This window comes from Lepisma saccharinum, chromosome 10, assembly GCF_977018435.1.
Source record: "Lepisma saccharinum chromosome 10, izLepSacc3.1, whole genome shotgun sequence".
Taxonomy (NCBI): Eukaryota; Metazoa; Arthropoda; class Insecta; order Zygentoma; family Lepismatidae; genus Lepisma; species Lepisma saccharinum.
In genome coordinates this window covers 90,654,129-90,680,870 of record NC_139238.1, presented here as the reverse complement: position 1 = coordinate 90,680,870, position 26,742 = coordinate 90,654,129, and the positions used below count along the sequence as shown (strand labels likewise).

General features: G+C 38.2%; 1 protein-coding gene across 1 annotated transcript; it reads right to left on the bottom strand.

Annotated features, from left to right (window-relative positions):
• Positions 1-4,830: 4,830 nt before the first annotated feature.
• Sld5 (DNA replication complex GINS protein Sld5) lies at positions 4,831-25,110 on the bottom strand. The gene is made up of 2 exons (XM_083130578.1): positions 24,346-25,110; positions 4,831-4,987 (listed from the first exon to the last, which is right to left on the bottom strand). The coding sequence occupies exon 1, from the start codon at positions 25,000-25,002 to the stop codon at positions 24,349-24,351; it is 654 nt and encodes a 217-aa protein (XP_082986704.1). The 5' UTR covers positions 25,003-25,110; the 3' UTR covers positions 4,831-4,987; positions 24,346-24,348.
• Positions 25,111-26,742: the final 1,632 nt, after the last annotated feature.

Here is a 26,742-nt window from a genome sequence, read left to right as displayed (position 1 = left end):
AATAGTTACTAAATAACAATTCATTATAAACTGTTTTGCAACCATCAATTTCATTTTTTCCTCATGATGCATACTTACTTGTACATGTCTGAATGCAACGGATGGCCTGATGATAGATAATAATTTTTAATAAAAGGCATACCAACCTCTTTGTTTTATATATCTCCCTAGGGTTAGTTTCTTCAAATAGAGAACCTTATATATCAAAATTTCTATTCTCTGATAAGAGTTTAGAACCCAAAATTTATTATTGCCACCATTTTGGAATACTTTCGATATGCCTCAGTTAACTTGAGAGATATTTTTTGGTGTAGAAGTTAAGGAGTTAGGAAGAGGAAGAGTGGAGCACACCACGTGTCACCTGTCCTCACAACAGCTCATAAGACGCTATGACAGCGTGAGCTAAACATGATTGTAAATATGGAATTGACTTAATCATTGCGGAATCCGACAGTTTTCATGCGAGGAGCATATATTACCTTACCCTTTGCCTTCTTTAGGCTTTAGTGGATTTCTTTTTTATCAACATATTATCTTGCTGTCGGATTCAGGGTTTGGACGTATTCGGTTCCTAGGTTACATCAGCCACGTGATAGGTCGACATCTGGCTGCTAGAGGTTAGGGGCTAACTACATAGTCCTCATAAAATAGCCCTGTGGGGCTAAAACATTTCAACAATTACTTAAGAATAACTACGATTACAAATACATTCAACCAAAAACCTTATTCATACACATACTTACACTTGTAGTATAGATGTGTTTTGATCTTTTTTTGATTTATTATATTCATATTGTGTTTATCACAATTCTAACAGAAAGAGGTATTAAATCCTCTGTTTTGTCTGTATTTGTTTCATACCTTTGTTCATATTAACTTCTTTATTACGTTCTCACATGCCATTTAAAAAATGATATCCACTCATAGAGGCATTTAAACCTCTATTATTTTGATGTGTTTGAACTTTATGTTTTGTTCACTTTAATTATTTTGTAATCCTAATTTTTGTACCTTGGATTATGTTTGCTTTATCTACTTTTGTTTGCTTTAAACTTGTATAATCAGGTGCAACACTGTAACTGAACACACATGACTCAGTAAGTCACCTTATAATTTTGTTAATGTCTAGTTAGTACCACATCTCATAATTTTGTTTATTAAGGGTAATTAGCACATTCATAGTGCCATATAATCTCTTTATTTTCCTTCAGAGAAATAGTTTTGTTTGAATTTTTTCATTTGTTTGTCAATATCTACAGGAAAATATTAATATCAATTGATTATTATTCAATCTATTTTCATCTATGTTTTATCTAAAAGTGTACTTTGACTTATTATAGTTAATATTAGATAGGCAAGGCAGATCAATCCAACCAGGGGCATGGAATGGCCAGTGAAGGATGATGAAAAATATAAGTTGGGTCTGTATAGTAAAAAGAATGATTATGTTTTTTGGTAATAAAACTAGTTTTCATGAACCATGCAGCTTTGATAAGGAGGAAATCTAGGTTACATCTTGATAATAACTATTCATTATAATATGGGTTAGTAAAAGCTTGAGCCCAGTAATTGAATTTAAAGAAAGCTAATGAACTATGAGATGGCGTTGGAGAGAAGGGTGCATGAAAAGTATAAAATAAAAGGAATTTTTATATTTTAATATATAGATCTGTAATTAATTTTGTTTTCAATTTTTAATTTCGAAACTAGCCAACAAAATTTAATATAATATCTTATTAAATCATGTATTAATTTTCATACTTATACTATTTATGTAAAGCTACATTTTTTTGTAATTTTCATTGCTAATACCAACAATGTAAAAATAAGGGGTAAAAGTAAATGCTCAAGAGACATAGTGGTCAAGTGCATGAAGACAAGGAACTTTAAGTGGTCAAGAGACTTGAAGTTGTGACATGTGAAGATAAATTAAGACTTTCAACTAAGCAATATTCTAATGCCTATGAACTTTCACAGAATTGGACATCAATAATGTGAGCCACCTGTACCAGCATGGGATACTACAGCCAATAAGATCAAGATGGATCAAGGAGATTCCAGACACATTTTTTCCGGTACGAGAACTCCAGCCTAGCAGACCAGATGGCAGAAGAAGAGGCCAGGGTTGGCTACTAGTCCACGATGACTCTGCAATGCAGGCGGTACACCATTAATACCAACCGTATCCCTAATGCCAATGGACGCCAGAGAGTTAGCACTTGGGAAGATGGAAGACAGAAGATGTACACCAGATGAAGCAGTGGGGACACCACTCACTTGTCCAGAGCCAATCCAGGCAGGAGGAAGAACGGCAGCAGAGAACAACAGCAAAGGGAGAAAGAAAGAGACAGGCAAACTTGCCAATAAGAGGCAGATGTGACCCAAACACTTAAGTCTACGGGTGCTAGGGTTACATTCTGACCTAAGCCAACAACATGAGGCAAGAAACATCAGAAGTCCTGCGTGAGGTGTCACAACAGCAAGCTAAAAAATTTGCTTCAGTACTACCATTCAGCAAATTTTATTCGGGAGCAGGGGGATGTATGACCGATGTACCAATTACCTTTTACCAGTACCATTGGTCTTTCTCCGCACTTCCACAAGATCTCATTTTTCTGCTCTCTGAGAAAAGGACAGCCGTCTCAAATGAACCAGCATTCTTTCCCATGAAGCCCGGCCTATATTTGATATTCAAGAGAAGGAAGCCAGTGTGTACCCGCAATAAACTCTGATATCCATCCAGTCCACATTAGGCTCATGTCACCATCAATTCACATTCGGCTTGATGGTTGAAATTTAGAGAAGCAGGGGGCCAACGGTGAGATGCAGCTAATCACAAAACTTCAAGCAATTTAAAATTTAAAAACCCAAATGCGACTCTCGCCCTCGTCTTGAACAACGACCCTCTGTTCTCGAGGGAGTAAGCAGCTGCCCAGGCCCGGAATCAAAACAACAGCTCTGCACATAACAGGCTCGAGCAGACGTCATAACTCCTGCGAGCGGCGCCAGCCAGTCTACAGTTTGAACATTTACCTGTCAATGTGATGGATATGAAAATTTGAACTACAACCCTGCCCGAAAATAGCTCTTCGCCTCAGTGAAGTTTAGACAGCCACAAAACGCATAACTTTAACGAACTGTCCAAAGTGAGTTAGTCGCACCCGAGTTATGACTGCTAAAATTAATTAGAGCAAGATACTTCTTGCCCTCCAAATCAACCCTGCAAACAAGGAGTTATTGTGTTTCCATGCTACATGATTATCACTCCTCAGTGCAAACATTAAGTCATGTGGGGGTGGACTGACCAATAACGAAGAAGGAATTCCACCCCGGTGGCAGCGTAGCCTGAGAATCAAATGGAAAAACTAAGATACATCAAAATCAGTTCGAATATATTGCTCCAACTCTCTGGGAGAGAAAAACTTTTAACGGTTTTCGGTACATCGCTTGAACCCATAAAAAGCTTCAATACAAGACTCCTCTTCACTTCAGTGTGAACAGTCATTATGTGTGTGCTCTCCGATCTACAGTCAAACTTTATTGTTTATTAAGAAGTGCATCAGTATTAGTGTTTGTTTATGTGTACAGAACGTTGCAAACGTGGCTCGCGACTGTCTCTTGTCTTCAGCCAGTGCATGATGCGCCTGTCGACTCACTGCAACAGTCAGCTGTTATGGTAACGTATGTAGTGTGATGAGACGATGTAAGTATTTGGACAGCTCATTAAATAATTTATTTTCATATGTCTCAGTGTCCTAATTTCTTATAATTAACAATAATTGTGATTATTGAACTTGGCTCTTGAACGAAGACCAGCGAATAAGGACTTGAATGGCCTTCTCCGCTGGCCGAATTACTGGCTGTTAACAAAACATCAAATACACGTTTTTGTTATTGAACACATGTCAGGTGATGTGTTTATTTCCAGATTCTTGATTTTAATTACTGAACCTTTGATGCCTGGTGGAAACATTGAAGATTCAAAACTACCCCATTTTTATTATATTCTAAAAACATTTTGCAAACAATTCATATTTTCTTATTGAATTTCCCATTACCTTTATTTGTTAAAAATAAAAAATAAACATTTAGTTTTAAAAATAAATAATACAGTATGTGTTTTTTCATGTTTGTGTTTTCTGTATGACATGTATCATTCAGAATAATAAACATGCCATAATAAATTTTTGCACTGTTGCTGTCCAAATTTTAAAATCTGCAGGGATATGGAAGGAGTCAGCCATATGTTAGAATGTACTGCATAGTTATTTATGCTGTTACTGGTGGAGCCTTCTTTACAAAGCGACTTAAAGCCATTAAAGGTAATACTCCTTGGCCACTCTGGTCCAAGAATTATCTACTTTCAAATAATTAACAAATTAAATGTTTTAAGGTCACATTTCAAAATGTGTATCTTTATCTTAGTTGGGTTTGTGGCTTTTTTAGTCCATATCTGAAGGGAGATAAACTGGCTCCTGAGAAAAGGGTCTGGCGCTTGAATTATTCTTTAGTTTCTCTACCTCAGAGCCTATCACTGCATAAAGTGGACTTAAAACAAAACTCAACTCTACGACAGAGGTTCACAAGGAAATCTGGTTGTTTAATACAGCTAACTGATTACCATAACCTACCACAGATAAGTCATGTTTGGATATACCTTAACATGCAGCCAACGAAACTGTAAAAAGGATATATGTTCAACATTAACATGCGTGTGTGTGTGTGTGTAAATCAGAGAAGGTCATACCCATTTTGTGGATGATATTTTTTCACATCATTACTTGAGTGTTTTTAGGAGACAGTAAAATATAAAATAATTAGAATGAAAACATTGTTACTGTACTTTATTTTGAACTGTATAAAAAAGTCTCGAAAGTAAATTCACCCACAAAGTTCATATATAATTTTCTTGCAACTGCACAGTGGACCTCCTATGTGTATTCTCCTTCCATAAATCAGAATTTCCTCTCAGTGTACAAGAGTGCGCCTGAAAGAAAGGAAAAAAAACATTAATGCATGATAACTTAGTTTCTAAATGCTGTTCAGAGCACTGCAAATAAATATCATGAGTAAACAGACAAAATTTAGCATAATTCCATGTTTTCTAACATAACCCTTCAAAGATACATGCATATTAATGTATTGTATTGTTTGTTCTAATTAAAAAAAATGTCAACAGCAGGGGTAGAAAAAAATATAGTACCTGGAAATTTTTACCTGGCATGTGAATTTTGAAATTCAGTTCTAAAATTCATATTTTTAATACCTTTTTTTAAAATAACAAGTACAGTATTCATGCACAAAATGCCAAAATATGTGACAATCTGAACAGAAACAGTAACCCCACGGATAACCTGGGTGTGTATGACACAGAGAGCAAGTGCAAGGCAGACCCATCTGATCAGCCAACGAAATAATAAAAAAAATTAGTAAAAAAATAAGCACTAAGTTTCTCTGTATATATTTACTACTACATCTCCCATTTCCCAAAATATGAATAAACTGTAAATGCACTAAATTTCTATTGCTTTAAAACTACAAAAAATTAATATGCAAAATACTAATCATGTTAAACTGTAAATAGTGTCATTAGCCTTACCCTCTAAATAAACACAGCAGCTACAAAGGTTGTAAAAGTTATTTTAAGTTACAATTATACAGTCCATCCAAAATGTCTTATTTTTAGTGGAAGAAAAGTTACTGAAATTACATTAACAATGTAAATCCTAAAATGAAGGAAAAAAGACTGTTAACCTTTTGATTGATTCAATTGGTGTTTAAAGTCCACTTTATGCACAGTAAGGCTACAAGGTGATGACGCAACCACTACACCATCGGGAAGGCCCCACTGTGAACCTTTTGACACAGCATTAAACACACACACAAAAAAACTTAAATTCTATAAAACTATGCAGGTAGTCTTTCGGCACATGCAGTTCTTTTGATATGTAGCATAGCTTTTCATATGTAGCATAGCAACTACAGTTACCAGCCTTCTCGCTCTGCCCACTCGATTTTCTCCCCTTCTCTAACGTTATGTGCAGCCTTGCTCCAGAGATAATTGGCTGAATCAAAATCTATTTTACATTTCTGTTGTAAAATAGATTCTACTCATCCTGGAGGGTGTAATAGTTAATGCTGTTGCTTTGTGATCAGTTTTCAGGGTTGCATTCCCTGCGGAGACATACTTTGGTGTATCCAACAATCAGACTACCAGTGCAGGGGGGGGGTACAAAACATGTTATGACCAGTGTTTTTTTTTCTGGCAGTCAACAACGATACTCTATACTGACACCTTATTATAGGTGAGAACTAGTAATATTTTATTTTAACAAGAGAAATGCCTACGATGCCAGAGGTCCCGGATTCAAATACCAGCCGAGGCATGCGTATTCTTTGCATGTGCCTTCATCATATCATCACCATTCTTCCCAGAAAAAAAAGCAATAACTGTAACTTTTTTTTACAGGGAGACTCGGTGGCAGCGATTAGGTTAAAAACAGGGGGGGAGGAAAGGTGCCAAAACTAGGAGGGTAAGGGCAGTTTACTTTCCCTTGGTACATAAGGTTTAGCATAGTGCAGGAGCAAAAGTGGCATAAGGTGAGGGGCTACATAACCCCCCCCCCCTTAGTTGCCACCACTGGTGAGACTTCTAATTTTATCAATCAGGTTTGATACTTTCTTCCCCATGCAATGAAACTCAAATTTAAGCATGTTAAAGTACATGTTTTTTTGCGATGCAGCTTATTTTTAATAAATACTATTAGTGAATAGTCCATTCTGAACTTAAGTTTATGAATCAAACTATTTTGTGACTGCAGTGTTCTGCCAATGTTGGAATGAATTATGCTACACCTACAAACACATTTCTTATCTCAATTATTTCATATACCATTGACCATTAAATAATCCAAAAATACTATTCAACACAATGTTTTAAATCTGCTTCAATACAGTTTGTTCACAGTTTGTCATATTTGGTTTTCCCATTATTTTTCCAGATGTTTCAAGCATAAATATCTTCTCCACGTACAGTATTAACCATGCCAAATTATAAGTTTGCCATATTTAATTGTCTGGCTGATTTTGTCCAAATATCTGGCTGCTATAAAAATGGCATTTTCCATAGTCAAAAAATTAGTGACCCCAACGCTTCCCAAACATGCACTATGTTTCAAAACATTTATTGTCAAACTATAGCTTAAGTGATGCCCTAAAATTCTTGAAAGAGTTTGTTTTCTTAATCTAAAAAATGTAACAGGGTGTCTACCAGTCAAGAATGTCAAGAAGTCAAGAAAAAGTCGAGAAATTAAGAAGTAGGTCAAGACAGTGAAGAAAAGGTCAAGAAATAATGCTTGTGGTCAAGAATTTTTGATATTTTTTTACAGTATAGTTGAATTTGTTATGTAACTGTAGGCTATTGGGGGATTTGATAAAATTTAATATTTGGAAATCTAAAATTGTATTGCGTTGTGGTTAAGATTCGTTCACTTTGTCTCTTAAGAATTACATTCTTGTAAAAGTGTTAAATAAAGTAATGTTGAAATTTCCAATTCAGGATGAAGTCTGAAGCTTTAATTTTTACATTCTTAATAATTGAAACAAGTCTAAATTTCTTGTTAAAGTTTTCATCTTAACCGACCTTGTGGTAGGGGTTTTTAATTGACTAAAAATATCCATTTTCTTAATTTCCAGCTATAACTAAGTAGAAAAAGAGGGGGGGAGAGGTCAAGATGGTGACAGGTGACGTGTTGAAATCGGCTCCGGATAAAAACAATTTCTGTGCTGGATATTGGGTTTGCTGGGCTTTGGTTGCAATTATAAGTGAAGTGAACTTGTACACAACTGTGAGAACACTGTATATTCATTCTTAAAATAAAAAAATAAAAAAAATAAAAAAAAAAAGGCAAAAGTTTCTGTTCGAAGAGATCCTTGCAGTGCTACTCCTGGCTCAGCTGTATCAACTGAAGATGCCACGTGCTCCAGCGAAAGAACTCAACAATAAGTGAGAAGTGAACTGTCATCATTCAAGGATGCACTGGAAAGTGAAATAAGAGGTAACATCGCCAGTGCTCTGCCTAACTCTGAAACTATACAGAAGCTGCAGATGGAGGCCAGAATGGAGGAGAAGTTCAAGCAACAACGGAAAGAGTTCCTCTCCCTGCTGGATAAAATGGAGGCGCAAGAAGAGAAGCTAGATGATATGGAACAGAACTCGCGTAGGGAGTGTCTGCTTATCCACGGCATCCAAGAAACAATAAAGGAAAACGTGGAGGAGAAAGTTCTGGATGTGTTAAACAAGACTCTAAAGCTTAACGTCCGAAGTGAGGAAATTGCCCACTGTCATCAGCTGGGAAAACCGAACCGCTCCGTGGCCGATGCCTTACAAGAGGGAAAACGCTGCATAATTGTGAAATTCTCCACGTTCAAAATACGTCACTTGGTTTGGTTTTCCAAGAGGATGCTAAGGAACCCTGGGTGCCCCTACTTCATCACGGAGTCCCTCACAGCCACTCACCAAAGAGATCCTGCGAGTGGCTACACCGAGGATGGGCGAATCATTGTACGAACGGAGAATGGCAGGAAACTATCCATCACCCGCAGGAGGGAAATGGACCAGCTATTGTCGCAGAATTCCCCCTCCCCCATCTTCCCAAACCAAGAAGTGACCCAAGATTAAAACACATGAGCACTAAATTCACCCGAACTAAATATATATCTAATCCGTGGTCGTATAAGAACACAGATATTCGTATCATTATATTATATAATTATTATTCTCAAACTGATTTAATAACAATAGTGTATGTGTGTTAGTGTTTTTTTGTTCCTTTATTACTATTTTCTTCTCTTTTTACATACCAGGTGTATAAGCTTAAATCTGCTGTTTGCTCATAGATGGCGTTAGTGAGTGTATGAAGCTACCATGGGCACGCCATACCTGGTGCTTGTATGAGTTGGACATCTGCCAACACGAATCAGTGCACATCGTCAGCAAGTGCAGACAACAACAGACAGTGTTCCTGTGGTAAGCATGTCTAGTTTTGTACCAGAAAAAGAGCATATGCGGGAAGCTCTGCTTTTCTGCTTCCATTTGAAGAAATCGGCTGCCGAATCGCATCGAATGCTTGTGGAGGCCTATGGTGACAGTGCTGTATCGGAAACAACATGCAGGGATTGGTTTCGTCGGTTCAAAGACGGCAATTTTGACCTGAGCGACAAGAAGTGTGAAAATCGGCCCAGGAAGGTTGAGGACCATCATTTGCAGGCTCTTTTGGACGAGGACGATATTCAAACGCAAGAGATGCTTGCCGAGCAATTGGGTGTTACTCAAGCAGCCATTTCCATGCGTCTACGTGCCATGGGAAAGGTTCAAAAGATCGGAAAATGGGTGCCACATGAATTGACCAATCGGCAGCTGGAGAGATGCCAAAACACATGCGAAATCTTGCTTCCCAGACTAGAAAGAAAGTCTTTCCTGCATCGGATTGTAACTGGCGATGAAAAGTGGATATATTTCGAGAATCCTAAACGCAAGAAATCATGGGTTGATCCCGGCCAACCATCAACATCTTCCTCGAGACCAAATCGCTTCGGCCGGAAGACGATGCTGTGTGTTTGGTGGGATGAACAGGGTATAGTCTACTTTGAGCTGTTCCAACCTGGTGAAACTGTCACTGCCCACCGCTACCACCAACAACTGATCAAATTGCACCGTGCTCTGTGTGACAAAAGGCCGGATTATCAACAAAGACATGACAAGCTGATTTTCCTCCACGACAACGCCCCATAGCACACGTCAAGACTGGTCCAAAACTACTTGGAGACACGCAACTGGGAGGTGCTACCCCATCCCGCCTATTCACCAGACCTGGCCCCTTTCGACTACCATCTGTTTTCTTCGATGGGCCATGCCCTCGCTGAGCAGCACTTCGATTCGTATGCAGACGTCCGAAAAGGGCTTGATGAGTGGTTTGCCTCGAAAGAGAAGGACTTTTTTTGGCGCGTTATCCACAAATTGCCCGAGAGGTGGGAAAAATGTGTAGCTCGCGAGGGCAAGTACTTTGAATAAATTTCTTTTTGCTTTCTATGAACAAACCATGTGTTTTTCTGATTACAAAACAGCAGATTTAAGCTTATACACCTGGTATATAAATATTTTATTCTATAAGAGTGCCGTGATAAACGCAAAGAAAATGTGTGTAACCGTGATACTTCTGTGTGCAAATATCAACCTGCCCGACATGCCATTTGTTCCAGCAGACAATGTAAGCCTTTCCTCTTTAGTAGTTAGAATTTAATAGTTGGTAGCCTTGAAAATGTCCAAAGTTGCTCACTGCATTCCTTGCAAGGGTCTAGAAATAAAGACTGCTCCCGTTAACCCCCGAGGTAATGACCAGCTGCTGCAGAGGGGAGGGCCAGGCATTTTTCCGTGTTGCTCTCACTAATGTAAGATCGCTAGTCCGAAAATGGACAAGTTGCGGCTCATTGTAAAAGAGGAAGACCCTGATTTGTATTTTATTACAGAAAGCTGGTTAAAGGATGGGACACCGCTCTCTGTTATTAGTTTACAGGGTTAAAAAATGGTAACAAAAAACAGAACCAACAAAAACTGTGGTGGAATCGTAGTTTTTCACAAATCTACCTTAACTGTCCGTACAATAGAGACAAGAGTAAATACCGAAGACATCGAAACATTAACTTTGATTTTGAATTACATGAACAAACAGCTTGGTGTATGTTCTGAATACAGCCCACCTAATGTCCCATACACAAAACTTACATTACTCGAAGAGTTAATATCTGAAATATATCCACTCGTGGATAATCTCTTTATGCTTGGAGATGTAAACTGTGATTATCTCACCCCAAAGAAACCAGAAACACTGTTTTTAAGATCAATTTTTCATTCGTTTAGACTTACGCAAATAGTTACAAAACCAACTCGAATCACAGAAAAGAATAAAACACTACTTGACATAATAGCCATTGACAACATCGAATTACTGCTTAAAACTGACATCACTGTTCAGATTGGAAAATCAGATCACTGCTTTACGTACGCTGATTTCCTGTTACAGAAACCGGCACGTCCCACTAGCTATACAGCGTGCTTCAAAATGGTTTGAACGATAAGAAACCCTTCCAGGAACGATAAAACTTTATCAACAATTAAAGTTCTATGAAAATACTTTCAACTATATCCTCGAGTTTTATTTGCAACGGTCGTAGTAGTTCCAAATTTTTCCGCTAGGTGGCAGGGTGATAAGTTCCAAAATGGCTACCTGTGGTGCAGAGAAAGCTTTTTGCGTCCTACAGTTTCACGTTTGTCGGTCTGTTGTTAATGTTCAGTGTGAGTTTCATACAAAATTTCGTAAAGAACCACCATCCAAGAACTCCATACGTAAGTGGTATGATAAATTCAAGACAACGGGATGCATTTGCAAAGGAAAATCGTCCGGTAGACCGTCCACATCTGAGGCAGATGTCGAGAGAGTTCGAGCTAATTTTCAACGTAGCCCCCAAAAGTCTACAAGGAAAGTGAGTCAAGAGCTAACAATGCTTCGAGCAACTGTTTGGTGCGTAGTGCGTAGGCGTTTAAAGATGTATCCCTATCGAGTGCAGTTGTTACAACATTTAACACCTAATGATAACACGTCCCACAAAAATTTTTGTGAGTCATTTCTAGTTATGCAGTGGTGACGATGATTTTATTGACAAACTTTGTTTCAGTGATGTTCCATGTGACAGGAAGAGTGAATAAGAAAAATGTTCGCATCTGGGGGACTGAGAATCAGCATCAAATCGTTGAAGTTGTGCGTGATTCACCGAAGACTAATGTGTTTTGCGCCATTTCATCAAACAAAGTGTACGGTCCGTACTTCTTTCACGAAGAAACTGTGACTGGACAATCATTCCTACAGATGCTTACTAGATGGCTTATGCCACAGCTTGAACGTGACAGTGCAAACTTCATCTATCAACTGGATGGAGCCCCATGCCACTTTCATCGCCATGTTCGAAATTACCTTAATAACAGACTGCCAGACCGCTGGATTGGGCGATCTACTCAAAATGATCAACAGTTACTACGTTGGCCACCAACATCGCCGGATTTAACCCCCTGTGATTTTTTTCTGTGGGGACATCTAAAAGACATTGTGTACAAACCTCCTCTACCCACAGATGTCAATGAACTGAAAGAGCGCATTACTGCGGCAGTGCAAACTGTTGATGCAGACATGTTGAAACGGGTCTGGGCGGAATTGGATTACCGAATTGATGTATGCAGGGTAACAAAGGGGGCTCACATAGAACATTTGTGAGATACTGTGTTCAAAATTTTATCAAAAAAACTTGGACAGTTTGAGGAATTACATGTAAAATTTAAAGCAATTTGGACGAAAAATAAAAAATATATAAGAAGTTGAAATCGTTCACATCATTTTGAAGCAGCCTGTATCTACAGGGTGACAAGAAATAACCCGTACTAATGTTTGTGATCATAAATTTATTAAACCGAAACAACACTGAAGAACAATGACATGGGACCTTAGGAACAAGATGTTCCGCCGGTTTCAAAATGGCCTCCCTGGGCGGAGATACAGAGGTCCAAACGGGCTTTGAAATTTTGGGCGATGGGCCGCAGGTCCTCGGGCGACAATCGGTTCCACTCATGACGCAGCGACTGCTTCAGCAACTCCAAACTGTGGTGGCGTTTAACACATACCCTGGCCTCCAAAATCGACCAGACACTGTAGCCCATTGGGTTGAGGTCCAGCGAGTAGGGCGGCCATTCCGTCAATGCGATGAAGTCCGGAAAAAGGGTTCTGCATCACGCTTGCGTCATTTTCGCCCTGTGGGCAGGAGCGGAGTCTTGCTGGAATGTCCATTGCGTACCGCCGAAGTGCTGCTGGGCCCACGGAAGGACGACGTTCTCGAGAATGTCGCGGCAGTACACTTCTTGGTTGGTTTTGATCCCTTGATTCATGAAAACCAGGGGCGTCTTTCCGCTTGCGCAAATTCCACCCCACAACATGACCGACTGCGGATTTTGGCGGTGTTCGACAATGGCTGAGGTATTGGGGCCTCTGCAGACCAGGTCCTGTCGATTTGGTGGTTGTGCGCCTGCTCCACGGTGAACAGCTTCTCGTCTGTGAAGAGAATGCGCTCCCATGCGCTCCCATCGCTGACCTGCGGCCCGGCGCTTCAGAGGGCGGCATCTTTTGAGTCGCAGGTGCTTGTTTTCGTCCGCGAGAAGCTGAACTTTTTGGAGCTTGTATGCCTTGAGGTTGAGGTTCTTCTTCGCCATTTGGCGCACAGATTCGCGGTTGATCCCGATCTCATGGGGGACTTTTCTCATGGAGACCCTCGGATTTCGATGAACTCGCTATTGATGATCTTGCGGTTCTGGGACGTTGTTGATGGTAGGCTTTCTTCCTCTTCTGGGATGGTCGGCTTCATGGCCGAGCTCCTTGATTGCAGAACTGCGTCTGAGACTGTCATTTTTGGAACACCCAGCAAACGAACAATTTCACATTGACACTTTCCTTGATGCCACAGTTCCAAAAATGCACTGCGTTTGATTGACATTCGGAAACACAAAGAAAGTAATCGTTATAAAGCCGAAACAACAGGTACAGTTACAAAAGACTATGGAGAATCCAATCACACAATTATTTGGCTACGGTACACTACATTATTGGCAGGATATGCCAAACTTTGTACGGGTTATTTCTTGTCACCCTGTACTGTAGAAATTTTAGTACTTTCAATGAAGACATGTTCGCAAAAGATATAACTGATGTTGATTGGTTGGAGTTACATTCGCTCCATGATGTTAATGATAAAGCAGAGTTTTTAACCTAAAATATACAAAATGTGTTTGACACACACGCACCTCTAAAAATGATAAAATAAAGTAAGAAAAACACACCGTGGATCACCAGTAATGTAAAATTGCTGATGCGAATCAGAGATAATGTGCTACGAAAGTTTAAACATTCGAACAATCCAAGCGACGGGCGGCATTATGAAGAACTCCAAAACTTTACCACGTCCATCATAAGGCAAGAAAAGAAAGCCTATCTTACCTTCAAATTTGGCGGGAAAAATTTAAACCGAAAAGAAACATGGGATGAGTTGAAACAACTGGGTATTGTTAATAATAAAAAGTCTTACAATAATACATCCTCACTCACTAGTACTATTGAAGTTTTAGATGCCATTAATGTTCATTTTGGTAAAATTTGTAATGAATCTGAAATTCCTCTTCCACTTAAGACTCAGCAAATAAAGTATTTCGAAAACAAAACCTGTTCCTCAGGGAAACAATATTCACTGAAGTAACTGAAGAACATGTATACAAAACTATTTATAGCATACGCTCAAATAGCTCTGGAGCAGATGGTATCAGCACAAAAAGGCTCAAAATTGCTTTGCCTTATGTATTATCTCCGCTAACGCATGTCATTAATTTTTCTCTTTCCAGTGGCATCTTTCCTGAAATGTGGAAAGAAGCATGAATTCTACCTCTTCAGAAAAAACAGATCGCTACCTCTTACAATGACATTAGGCCTATCAGTCTTTTGCCTGTACTATCTAAAGTTCTCGAAAAAATAGTGCACTCACAAACGTTGAAATACTATATTAACACAAATAATTTACTGCCCCAGCTGCAATCTGGATTCTGTGAGAAACACAGCACAGCCACTGCACTTGTTCAAGTAGTGGATGATATTCTATATGGCACAGAGTTGACATTTTGCCCGGTTTTTTTTTTTAAAAAAAAAAAAAGGTGGGTTTTAGGGTTTTTTCAGATAAAACCTGATAAAATCTGGGCAAAACTGGGTTATGTTTTTTTTTTTCAGGTTATGTTTATAAGCATATATATTTTAAAAATGAAATACATTCACTGAAAGTAATATATTGGAACATTCAATTTATATTGTTTTAGTTCACTGAATCAAAAACTATTTAATTTTCTGTTAACATAGTTAAGAATTGACAATCAAGGTCTCACACCTTTGAAATGATTAAACTAAAAACATACATAACCCGTGCTGCAGCAGACCATTGAGGGCCCAGGCCTAGCTACCAACTGCCGGCTGCACTCCCACCTGATCCTACTCTGAGGTGGGAGATCATCCAACCAGTTACGGGGTGACGTGTGGTCAGCACGACGAACTCCCAGTCGTCGTCGTAGGTTTTCATCATTGGTTACGCTACTCATTAGCAGCTCCCCAATTTAATCATGATGGTGAGTGTTCACCAGTCTCATACACAGGCCGAAATCTCAGGAGAGACAAGCCTGCACACGTCCCATAGCCAGAGCCCAAAACAAGACAGCACAGCCACAGTGTGGGACAAATTATTACATTATCTAAAATACTATGTTCTGGAAAATTTGACCAACAGTTAGATTCTACTTTTGCTGGATGGCGTAACAGTTAATAGATCTATGATCAGTTCCCAGGGTTGTGCATTTGCAATAGTATAAATATAAATATTCTAAGAAAAGACCCCAATTCAGTTGTTGTCCAACAAATTAAAGAGTTCACATTAAAATCTGTTAAGGTCGATGAAGTTTTGGCAATTCTTAATAAATTAAACGTAAAAAAGGCAGGAGGTTCGGATGGCATTCCCAACAGCGTTCTGGTGGTTTTGGCCCCACTTATAGCGGAGCCCCTTGCTGACATAATAAACACGTCCTTCAAACGTGGCCAATTTCCAACGAACTGGAAGCACTCCATAATAACCCCAATTCACAAATCTGGAACTCCTACCCTAGCGTGTAACTACAGGCCGATTTCCTTAACCCCAACATTAAGCCGAGTTATGGAAAAAGTAATAGAGTAGCAACTGACAACTTTCCTGCGGTCACTGAACTCCGCCAATAACTGGTGTGTATCTAACGGTCTTAAAATCAATCCGGAAAATCGTTTCCGTGACTTCCTCCCTGTTGAATGCAAGCTATAAGACTCATCCAAGCATTAATATACCCATTATTTGACTATTGTGATAATGTTTACGGCCCTCAACTCTCGCAAAAGTTCAGTATAAAAATACAAATGGTGCAAATGCCTGCATCAGATACATTTTTCAACTAAAAAGATCCGATCATATTCTTCCGATTTCAAAAAACAATCAGGTTCTTACTGTGGTGAACAGAAGGAAAATGCACTATCTCTGTTTCATCCGCGGTATATTAGCAGAAGGTAAACTGCAGTATCTCTTCTAAAAAATGCATTCCCGTAGGGATATCCATGAATATGCTACCCGTAAGCGGAACAATTTTGATTTACCCCATCATTCTACCAAGACCTACAAATCATCTTTCTCCTTTTCAGCTCCCAAAGCATGGAATGCATTGCCTGCAAACATCGCATGTATAAAGAACCCCGTAAATTTCAGAGGTAAAGTAAAAGATATACTGTTAATGGAACAATGGCAGAGACGAGGCACATATTGAAAGTATCAAGTCACTACATGAAATTGTATTTTTATTATTATGTATTACTTCTGTCACCTATTATTACTTATTATTTTGTCTTTTGTATTTGTAGTTAATCACTTTATGTATTCATTTACTTTTGTGTATCTCTTACAAGTATATATGTATTATTTTACTTGTAGCTCACTGCTCCACATGCAGTTTATTATATAATGTAACATTACATTGACAAGGGTTAGGTGGCAGAGCAGCCTATAGGCTGAACCTCGCCCACTTAATAAAGAAATTTATTATTATTATTATTATTATTAAAAAGTCATGAATTTGTTATTTTGGTAAACACCCTGTGTAACCTAGTCAAATATGAACTAATTTAAAGCTTTCAAAAGATATGTTAAACTAGTCTGTCGTCTAATATCTTTAAGCATGATGACTATTTTTTCCTCAAATACAATGTGAAACCAATCACTATAAAAATTGCAACTCAAAAGCCTTATCATAAATACAAGGTTTGTGATTTTACCACCACTCCTCTCCTAAGCTATGAAATATTATTTTAAAAGTTTTACTGTAAAATTGCGGACCAATGAAATCTCCAAAATGACTCAGTTTAATTCCTTTTCCTCCGAAAACATAGGGCATAGCATAGAGCCTCCAACATGGGGAAAATCAGTTTTTCATCCACCATCTAGACTCACAAGTTTTCTAGCTGCAGAAAAAAAATTACCTACATGATTCTAAATTTACAACAGTTATCATGACCACTAAATAGATGGCTTATCGCTCTCTACCCATCCACCCTAACTCAACTTCATTTTTTTTGGTTCCATGCAACTTACTCACTACCATATATAAGCATAAAATCAAAATTAGTTAGTTTACTTACGTAAAGTGAGTATAAAGTTGTCGCAGATGACGTTTTGGTCATGAAGTCTGCTCTTACGTGCCTACGTAAAGCTTCGTCATTTAGAAAGGATCAAGATATATGTATGGACAGGTTGAACTGTTAAAACTGCTATAAAAATTGTTAAAACCTGTAATGTTGACAGGAACATGAATGTTCAATTACTATTAAAAATTGTTAAAAACGGTGAGGTTACCCTAACACAGGAACTGGTATGCTTACAAATGCTCGAGGTTGCGAGTGAGTCACTTTTCCTCCTTCCCCTAACTCCCCCTCTCCTGCTGTTAAGTCATTTCAAAACACAGTAAGTAATGGGAGTCAAGTACTACGGGAGATACGTAGATGACATCTTAGTAATTGGGAAAGATAAGGTGCTGAATGGCCTGTATGCGAATTTAGAACAAGAGGCAAGAATAAAGTTTACAAGAGAGGACATGAAGGATAATAGGATTAGCTTTTAAGACTTGGAGATCAACAAGACAGATAGGAAAATCGAAACGGGCATCTTCCATAAACCCTTAGCAGGAGATAAGAAATCTGCACACACTATGAGGAATAAATTCAATGGTCTTATTGTGAACAGTTAATGTCTTCTTAAACTTCATTATCCGAGCCCTAAGACTATGTAATAGTAAGACGATGCTGGAAGATGAAATAGCATGGATTTTTTAAATCGGTAGAAAGAACAGGTACAAAAATGAAGAAATGCGTAGGAATTTAAGTAGGGCAAGAAAGATATGCTCCAAGGATGAAAATAAAGATACAGTAAATAAGGGGGAGGAAAAAGACGAGGAGGATGTAAATGAAGAAAAAAGGGAAAGAGTAACAAAAACATACAAAATTAAATGTGGGATGAAAGCCCCTAAATGCATAGAAAAACACTTTAATAGTTACAAAAGATAGAGGAAAAGAAAAGGTGAAGAATTAGAAGGAAAAAAGGGCATATATAGAATCAAATGTCAGTGTAAGAAAGAATATGTGGGGCAAACTAGCAGGAGTATGGGGAGATGGAAAGAGCACGATAAAGATATTAGAGATGGAAACCCCCGCACTGGATTATCGGAGCATGTATTAGAAGAGAAGCATGAGATTATCACTCGAGAAGTTATACGCGAGGAAGACAAATTATTAAGCAGGAATGTTTACGAGGCCTCATTTATATGTAAAGATAGAGAAAATAAGCTGAATAGGGATGATGGGAATATTCATGAAATTTGGTTAGGAATGTTGAAGAAATGGAATAATCAAGAATATAAAGAAATCGGTTTCAAGGTTAACCCAGACGTTGAGCGGGAGGCAAGTATCATACGTGACTTCTCGTTTGAAATGAAGTAACAGCAGGAGAAGGGGAGTTAGGGGAAGGAGGAAAAGTGACTCACTCACAACCTCGAGCATTTGTAAGCATACCAGTTCCTGTCTACGTGTATCAGTGTTAGGGTAACCTCACCGGTTTTAACAATTTTTAATAGTAATTGAACATACATGTTCCTGTCAACATGGAGCCATGATAGAGTAACATTACAGGTTTTAACAATTTTTATAGCAGTTTTAACAGTTTTACCATGTTTTAGTCATTTGTCATCCTAACATTCAACCTGTCCATACATATACCTTGATCCTTTCTAAATGACGAAGCTTTACGTAGGCACGTAAGAGCAGACTTCATGACCTGAAGAAGGGGACAGCTGCCACCGAAACGTCCTCTGCGACAACTTTATACTCACTTTACGTAAGTAAATTAACTAATTTCGATTTTATGCTTACTAAATCAACTTATTGCTCTCTGCCCATCCACCCTAACTCATGCATCATATTTTGATCATTTTATTGTCAAATTATAGTGCAAGTATATAATGGTCCTGTAAGTTTCATGCACAATGGTCAAAACTATAGGCTATTCAAAGGTTTTAAATTTAAAAGATGATCAAAATACGAAAGTATATATTTGCAATGTATTTACTTGAGTACCGTACACCCTGAAAAAAAAATGAAAAAAAAAGTGAAATTCTGGTAGGTCCTGAAGGTGCATGACTTACATGGGTATAGAGCTCCTAACCAGACATAAATAACATTTATCTTGCATAGGTAAGCAACCCATTATGATGAGAAATGAGAAAAAAATATTTAAAGTGTGTTCAGATTTAATTATGTCACAATTAAAGACATATCAATAAAATGTACTTAATTCTCCCTTGTAATGCTTATTCATGCAAAATATGATGTGCCACATACGGAAGTGACTGATAACCAAAGTGCTACAACATTTCAAAATTATAAGCTTTGTTCAACTATGCTGCATCAATCAATTCAAACGTTTTATCCAAAAATGTTTGATACTTTTTTTTGTTTCTTGGATACATAAAACAGCCTGAAAAAAAACACCATGACTTGCACTACATTCATTATTTTTAATATAACAAGCTCTGCGAAGTTTTCCAGAATATTTTGACAATCGCAAAGCATTTGAGCCAACATTTCAAAATTATAAAAGTGGTTTACAAACCACTTTTTGACACGTGGGGAAAACTGGGCTGGGCCCACCTGGGCCAACCCTGCCTCTTTGGCTGCAAAAATGTCAAAACTCTCGTGCTCGGCACGGGACATCCCTTCAGTAACCGAAATACATTTGGAAACATAAACAATCCTTGTTGTTATAGCACCCCGCCCACTTGTTTTCAACAATGCCGGTCAGTGGATTTGGTGCCCAAAGTTCAAAAAGTGGATGTATGTTAAAACGTGCCGTGTCTGAGTTCCTTGTATCACGTAGCATGTTCACCATGGACAGGAAAGTATTTTAAAAATTTTTCAGTGACCGAGGACATGTTGTGCTGCGTTGTTGACATGTGGTATTCTGTGCTTTTGTTCTGTGTGCATGTGATAAAATAAGGGGGAAAATGGATGTAATCCACGAACTTGTGTTAAAAACGCTGTTCTCACGGCTTCCTTATAAGAAGCAATTTGGCTGTGATCTCAATTGAGAAAAGTGTTCTAATGAACCTAAAAATGTCTTCCCAAGAAACATTCTACGAAAAAGTGAACCAGAAATTCACGTACAAGAGAGAGAAGAATGGAGTTTACCATCAAATAAGGTAAGAAGTTAATTACTATTTCATACTCGCATGTAGGTCCCACATATAGCATGTCATAGACCGTTTCCTTTTATAAACAAGCATAAAATAGTATATGTACATTGCTTACTATTGTTGTTTTTAATGGTCACATTTCGATGTAAACAAAAAAATCCAAAACGTGAACGAGTCCCCCCCCCCACCCTTTTTTGCGGGACAGATTTTCATTTAAAATTCAAACACTATATTTGGAGATAGCCCTAGTCTTGAACTCAGCATATGCCACTGATCTGTATGTACTGTGCAGACAAACAAACAAGCAATTTTATGCCTGTGATTTAAATTTTAAAAAGTTGGATTTAAAAAAATAATAATAATAATAAGCAGGAGGTAGAATGTGTGAGCGCATGCAATATTTCATTGTTAAAAACAAACTTGAAGTTTTCGGAGGTGTATGGTCAGCCACCAGCTGATGCAGTCCTATGAGAGAGTCTCAGCTCTTTCTACAGTGTGTTCAATTTAAACAGTATCCACTGTAGGCACAGCATGAGTAAATATTATTGCAAAATATATTTACAATATATTTTACATTAAAATATTCCCAATCTCCCTCACAAACTGCTTTTTCAAAGGAACAATGCAGGAATCAAGTGACCACTACAAACTAAATATGCACACAATTATGCGCTTGTGAAATGTATGGTCCTGTTTTAAATTGAACACACTGTTAAATATTTTTGGCGTCAAGGGACCCACTTAATTTGATGTCAGTAGCAGAGGGCAGGATGAGAAATCCAGTCAAAACAAGGCAAGGCCTGACAAGCCATGGTCAGCATATAGCGAAACAAATGCTGTGTGCATGTTATGAGGGATTATCCATTCATGCAGTTTTGACAGTGGTTAGGATGGCAACATGAAACTAAACATGAATTATATTAAAGGGAAATAGTCATGTTCTTATGTGTTATACTAGTGTTACATAACTTTTATTGGAACGACTTAAGATGACCGGACCCCTCTCCGATTTTCTTCATATTTGGCATACTCACTAATTGAGGCCTCCTAATCAAGAAACTGAAGTTAAAAGTTGTCGGAAACATCTAGAAATTGCAAAATAAGTCGTTAGTTTTTGGAATGGAAACCGTCGATTTTCGCGAAATTTTTTGTTTCACAAGGAAATATATATATATTCCTGATAATACCACGACACCAAATTTTAACTATGTTTGCCTAACCTAACCGAAACTAACCTAACCACACGTCAATGGTTCATGGGGCTAGCATCAATGGTTCGCAATTATTTTGCAATTTCTAGATGTTTCCAACAAATTTTAACTTCAGATTCTTCATTAGCAGGCCTCAATTAGTAAGTATGTCAAATATGAAGAAAATCGGAGAGGGGTCCAGTCATCTTAAGTCATACCCTTTTATTTAACTCCTTACATCCTGATAATTTGTACAACCTTCTGGTTAGCTTTAGTTTCAAAGAATCTTCACACACGAAATATGTCTAATGTATGCATATTCAATTCCAGTGCTCCAGTTCCAACTTTAAACCAGTCCTGATTAGCCTATCTGAAGGATAAACTGGACTTTGTCAGGAATTGTTGAGAGCTCAGGGAAAAAGGGAATTATACTTTGAATCATATCTACAATGCCTGTAAAGGCAACGTTTATCTAATGCATTTACAACATGGTCTGAAACTTATGTTGCAAACTTGACAGGTGTGATTTCATGAAGAAGATTTAAACTGAATATGGATGGACCTTTGCATGTAACAGTATGGTATAGTGAAAACACATTTCTTCAAATTTACAGGAGAAACTACTTACGGAACTGAGTTTCTGTAGACTTTTGGAAGTTCGTGGAAGTGTTTGCTCCCTTTGTTCAACTTATTTGGCCGGTAAATCAAGTATTTTTCGACATTAATGTATCTCCGATGCACGATAGCTCTTGCCACCATTACCGTCAACTACGTGAATCAAATGTTCCGTGCGTTCGATTATGTAACCCCCTGTTAGTGTAGCAACCAAGCGGTAGTTTTACAAGATGACGTGTGAGCGGTTTTTTTTTGTTTTCTTTTTTCAATTTAATTTTCTGTTTGCTTAACCTAACTGAACCTAACCTAACCTTCCGTGAATGGTTTGTGGATCAATTTTCGCTTAAAAACCTTCTGTGAATAGTTTGTGCGGCATTTTTCGGTTAATAAGTGTTAGTGTAGCAACTACGCGGTAGTTTTACAAGATGACATGTGAGCGGTGGATTTTTTTCCAATTTAATTTTCTGTTTGCCTAACATAACCTTCCGTGAATGGTTTGTGGACCAATTTTCGCTTAAAAACCTTCTGCGAATAGTTTGTGCGACATTTTTCGGTTCATAAGTGTGTAAAGAAAGTGAATTAGCAACGAACAATAAATACTTGTAGTGTGAAAAATTACGCTCTTTTCAGTGAAAAAAGCAGAGATGTTAAGTATCACCGAAAGGGCTGGAATTCTTTAATTTTCTTCTTTTTACATTGATACTTACGTGTTCTGCATTCCTAAGGATTCTTGAAGGCGCCATTTTATTTTTTTCATGCAAATAATCTCAATTTCCGACATATCGAGTAATTCTTGTTTGTTCGTTTTTGCTAGTGTTACATGCAATATGGCGGAGAAATCTTGACTAGCGTTGTCGATGATCAGTGGTTATGCAGTGTTGCAACCTTCTTCATCGAAAAATACCTACTTTCGTGTTACTGATTTTGTATTTTTTTCCAGGTTCGAAAACCCCACGAACCATGCACGGCAAGGGTAGGTTAGATTCGGTTAAGTTAGGCAAACATAGTTAAAAATTGTCATTTTAAAAATTGTTAAAAACATTCATAAATAGCCCAACGAACCATTCACGGATAGCCCCATGAACCATTCATGGATAGCCCCATGAACCATTCACGGATAGCACCACGAATCATTCATAAATAGCCCCACGAACCATGCACGGATAGCCCCAAGAACCAATCACGGATAGCCCCACGAACCATTCATAAATAGCCCCACGGTTGTTACGTCATCAAGCGCATGCAAAATTGGGTTCACGTAGTAGAAGGACATCAATGGAACAGGTTTCGTGCATCGGAGAGACATTAATGTTGAAAAATAGATGGTTTTCCGCGAAAATTCATTCAGCGAGGGCAAAAAACACTTCCGAGACCTTCGTAGAGTATACAGAAACTCTCTTCGGTAAGTACTTTCTCCTGTAAAATTGAAGAAATACGTTTCGGAGATACTTAAATTTTACCAAAAGCATAATCCCACATTCAAAAATGTTCTGCGGTAACACTTTACTATACCAGAGACAGATTTCTTCAAATTTACAGAAGAAAGTACTTACGCAAATCATTTTCTGTAGCATTGTTGACGTTCGGGAATGTAGTTTTGATCCATTTTAATGTGAATGCATGTGGTTTTTCTACGAAAATCTATTTCCGACGCGCTATTGCTGCTGCCGCAATTTGCTTTCTGCAGGAGAGCACAATACACGCTATTGCTGCTGCTAACAGCCGATGTTGTCCGTATATGCTAAATTGAATGAAAGGAGTGCTAATGGAACCTAACCTAACAGGCCTAACCTAACCTAGTAGGCATACCTCGTCCCCATGATGGTTCGTGGGGCTATCGTGAATTTTTGGGCTAACGTCAATGGTTTTTGGGGCTACCCGTGGATGGTTTGTGGGAAATAAGGAACAACAGTAAGTACTAGACATTATTTACGTTAGAAATTCATTATTTCACCTAAAGAAATGTTCCGCAATGCAGAATAGTACATTAGCAATGTAAAAAATTGCGAAATAAATCATTGATAGGTGTCTCTGGTATAGTAAAGTAGTACCCCATAATGGGCTAAAAGAATGCTATTTCTAACTGCGAATCTTACTTACTACTTATATTAATTGCACGTCTCCATTCTTCACTAAATGGGAAATTGGCTGGTACTGCATTATATGTTGTGTACTTTCACCCAGATCTATTTCTTCCTCCCCAGTTTCGTTGTCGCCTTCTACTACCACACCCGGGACATCTTTATTCACTCTTAAAAATACGTGACTATGAACATTAGGCCTGGCACGCATTTTCACTTTATCCCAAGTCTGTAGATTTGAAGGCATGTGTCTTAATGCTAACGTCTGAATATGCTTCTCCATAAGGAATATATACTCATGTGCAAACTTTGCTTCGCTAGATGATAAGAATCCTTCTTCCGCACTTCGATTATCCTCTTGATCTAATATATCAAGAGTGAAATTTTCGATCTTTTCCAGTCTGGTTCGCAAGTAGCTTGCGATGACAAACCTAATCCTGTCCAGTTCCATTCTATGTATAATCACACGGAAATCGTTCTTCTTTAACTTCTGCACATTTTCTTCCATTTGTTGTATTTGTTCTAACATACAATCCACAATATCGGACTGGTGCTTCAAAATTTCTGGACTAAATTTTTCGTTCAGCCATGAAGATTCAAGTTTTTGCAAAACATTCCTTGCTGTTAGTGGTTCCTCATCCGATTCAGGTGTTTCTAATTCACAATACTCATCCATATTTTAAAACCTTAACATTTCACTTAGGAATAATTAGCAGTTATCAACAAAACTTATTTTTTTCTCCATAACGTAAACACACAGAAGAAGTGCCCGCGTAATCTACAAAAAACTATATGATCTTGCAAATAATCCTGTACCGTGCAACACACTCTAAAAATAATTTTGGCGTTATTTCCGTTACTTTATGCTTCTATTCTGTTGAATTGAACTAGAAGACGTATAATAACGTCCCGTCATCTTCCATGTCATCTTCAGCAGGGCAATTTTACTCTTTTCTCTGTTTGCTGTCATATATTCTGGGACAAGTTTCAGAAGACAATGTTATTAGTGTCTCATAATTTATACAGCGTGATCGCTTGCAGCAGCAGCATAACAAAATACCAGATTTCAAGGGAAATATTTATTTATTCAACTTAGAATATTTAACTGTATACAGTTCAATGCATTATCATCTTTAATTGCCATGCCAAGAGTGCAGAAAAATTAAGTAATATGGACAGCACGAAAGACACACATAAGTTAATCTGTTTTTCAGGGATGTCGTTAGAACTTGTGAGGCAGTGACTGGCAAATTGTTTTCTTCCATAACCAAAATATTGTAAATTAGTTCATCAGTAAATTTTGCTTAGTTTGAAACACTGCTCAAATTCCGTTGAGGGAAGTTGGAGGCCTATGAAGTCCATTAGTGGTGACGTCACAGCAGACGACGCGCTGGGGCTGAGTCCTCGCAACGAGAGAACTTTTTCCTTGGTATCCAACTCAATGCTATTTTCCTTCGGAAGGGGTAGCTTTAATTATTGTGACCAGTGGCGTACGCAAGGGGGGTTTACCGGGTTTAACCCCCCCTTGAGCTTTTAAAATATTAATGAAAATGCTGTAGGAAAAAATTAAAAATGGCTAATTTATCACAGTCAAAGATCTGCGACAGTAATAATAATAATAATAATAATTTGAATTATTATTCCCATGCAGCATGAAGAAAAACACAACATTCCAAACACAATCTAAGCGGCCGCAAAGTTCAATTTTGCAATTTTTTTTGCAAAAAGTCGCGCAGTGACTCTCGCGAGAATTGTGAAAATTCCTTGCTTCGTCCTTATTGCAAACATTCTTCCCGGTACTGATTTCACATCCCCTTGTGAACTCTCAAGTGATGCTGAGTCTACATCCACATCATTAAATAATGTTGAAGAAGTCCTTTGTGAATCACCTAGAAGTGATAAATGTGCTGGAATGTCTATAAACTTACTTTTCAACGAAAACATAGACTCAGTGGAATTTAGCAACATGTATTCTCGCGCTTCATCATCATCCTGGGTGAGTTCCATAGGTAAAGGTAATGTAAATTCCCCCGTGCATATAGCACCGTGCCATGAAGGCACACATAGTGGTGTGGTGGGCCCCGAAGATTCTCGATCTCGAACCATTTTGCAGGTGATGTGATCAGCACCATGCTCCGGCAGCCTTCATCCCCCAAGGTTGCTCTCAGGTACCCATTGCTATGAGGCTGGGTGCGGAGACAAGGCTGGATAAATTCCAACCAATTCCGGGAATCGAACCCGGATATCCCACGAAGTTGTCAGACTAGACCAGCGCGGCTCCTTGAATGACTTTCATATTTCGATTATTTCAATAAATTTAATACATTTGCTTGTTTTTATGGATTTTCTTCACACTTAAAATGTCTCACTTATCACATACAAATAACCGTTGACTAGACAATTATTTTGTAACAAA

Excerpts from the sequence above, each read along its gene's own strand:
- Sld5 (XM_083130578.1), bottom strand. The coding sequence starts at position 25,002 with ATGGATGAGTATTGTGAATTAGAAACACCTGAATCGGATGAGGAACCA.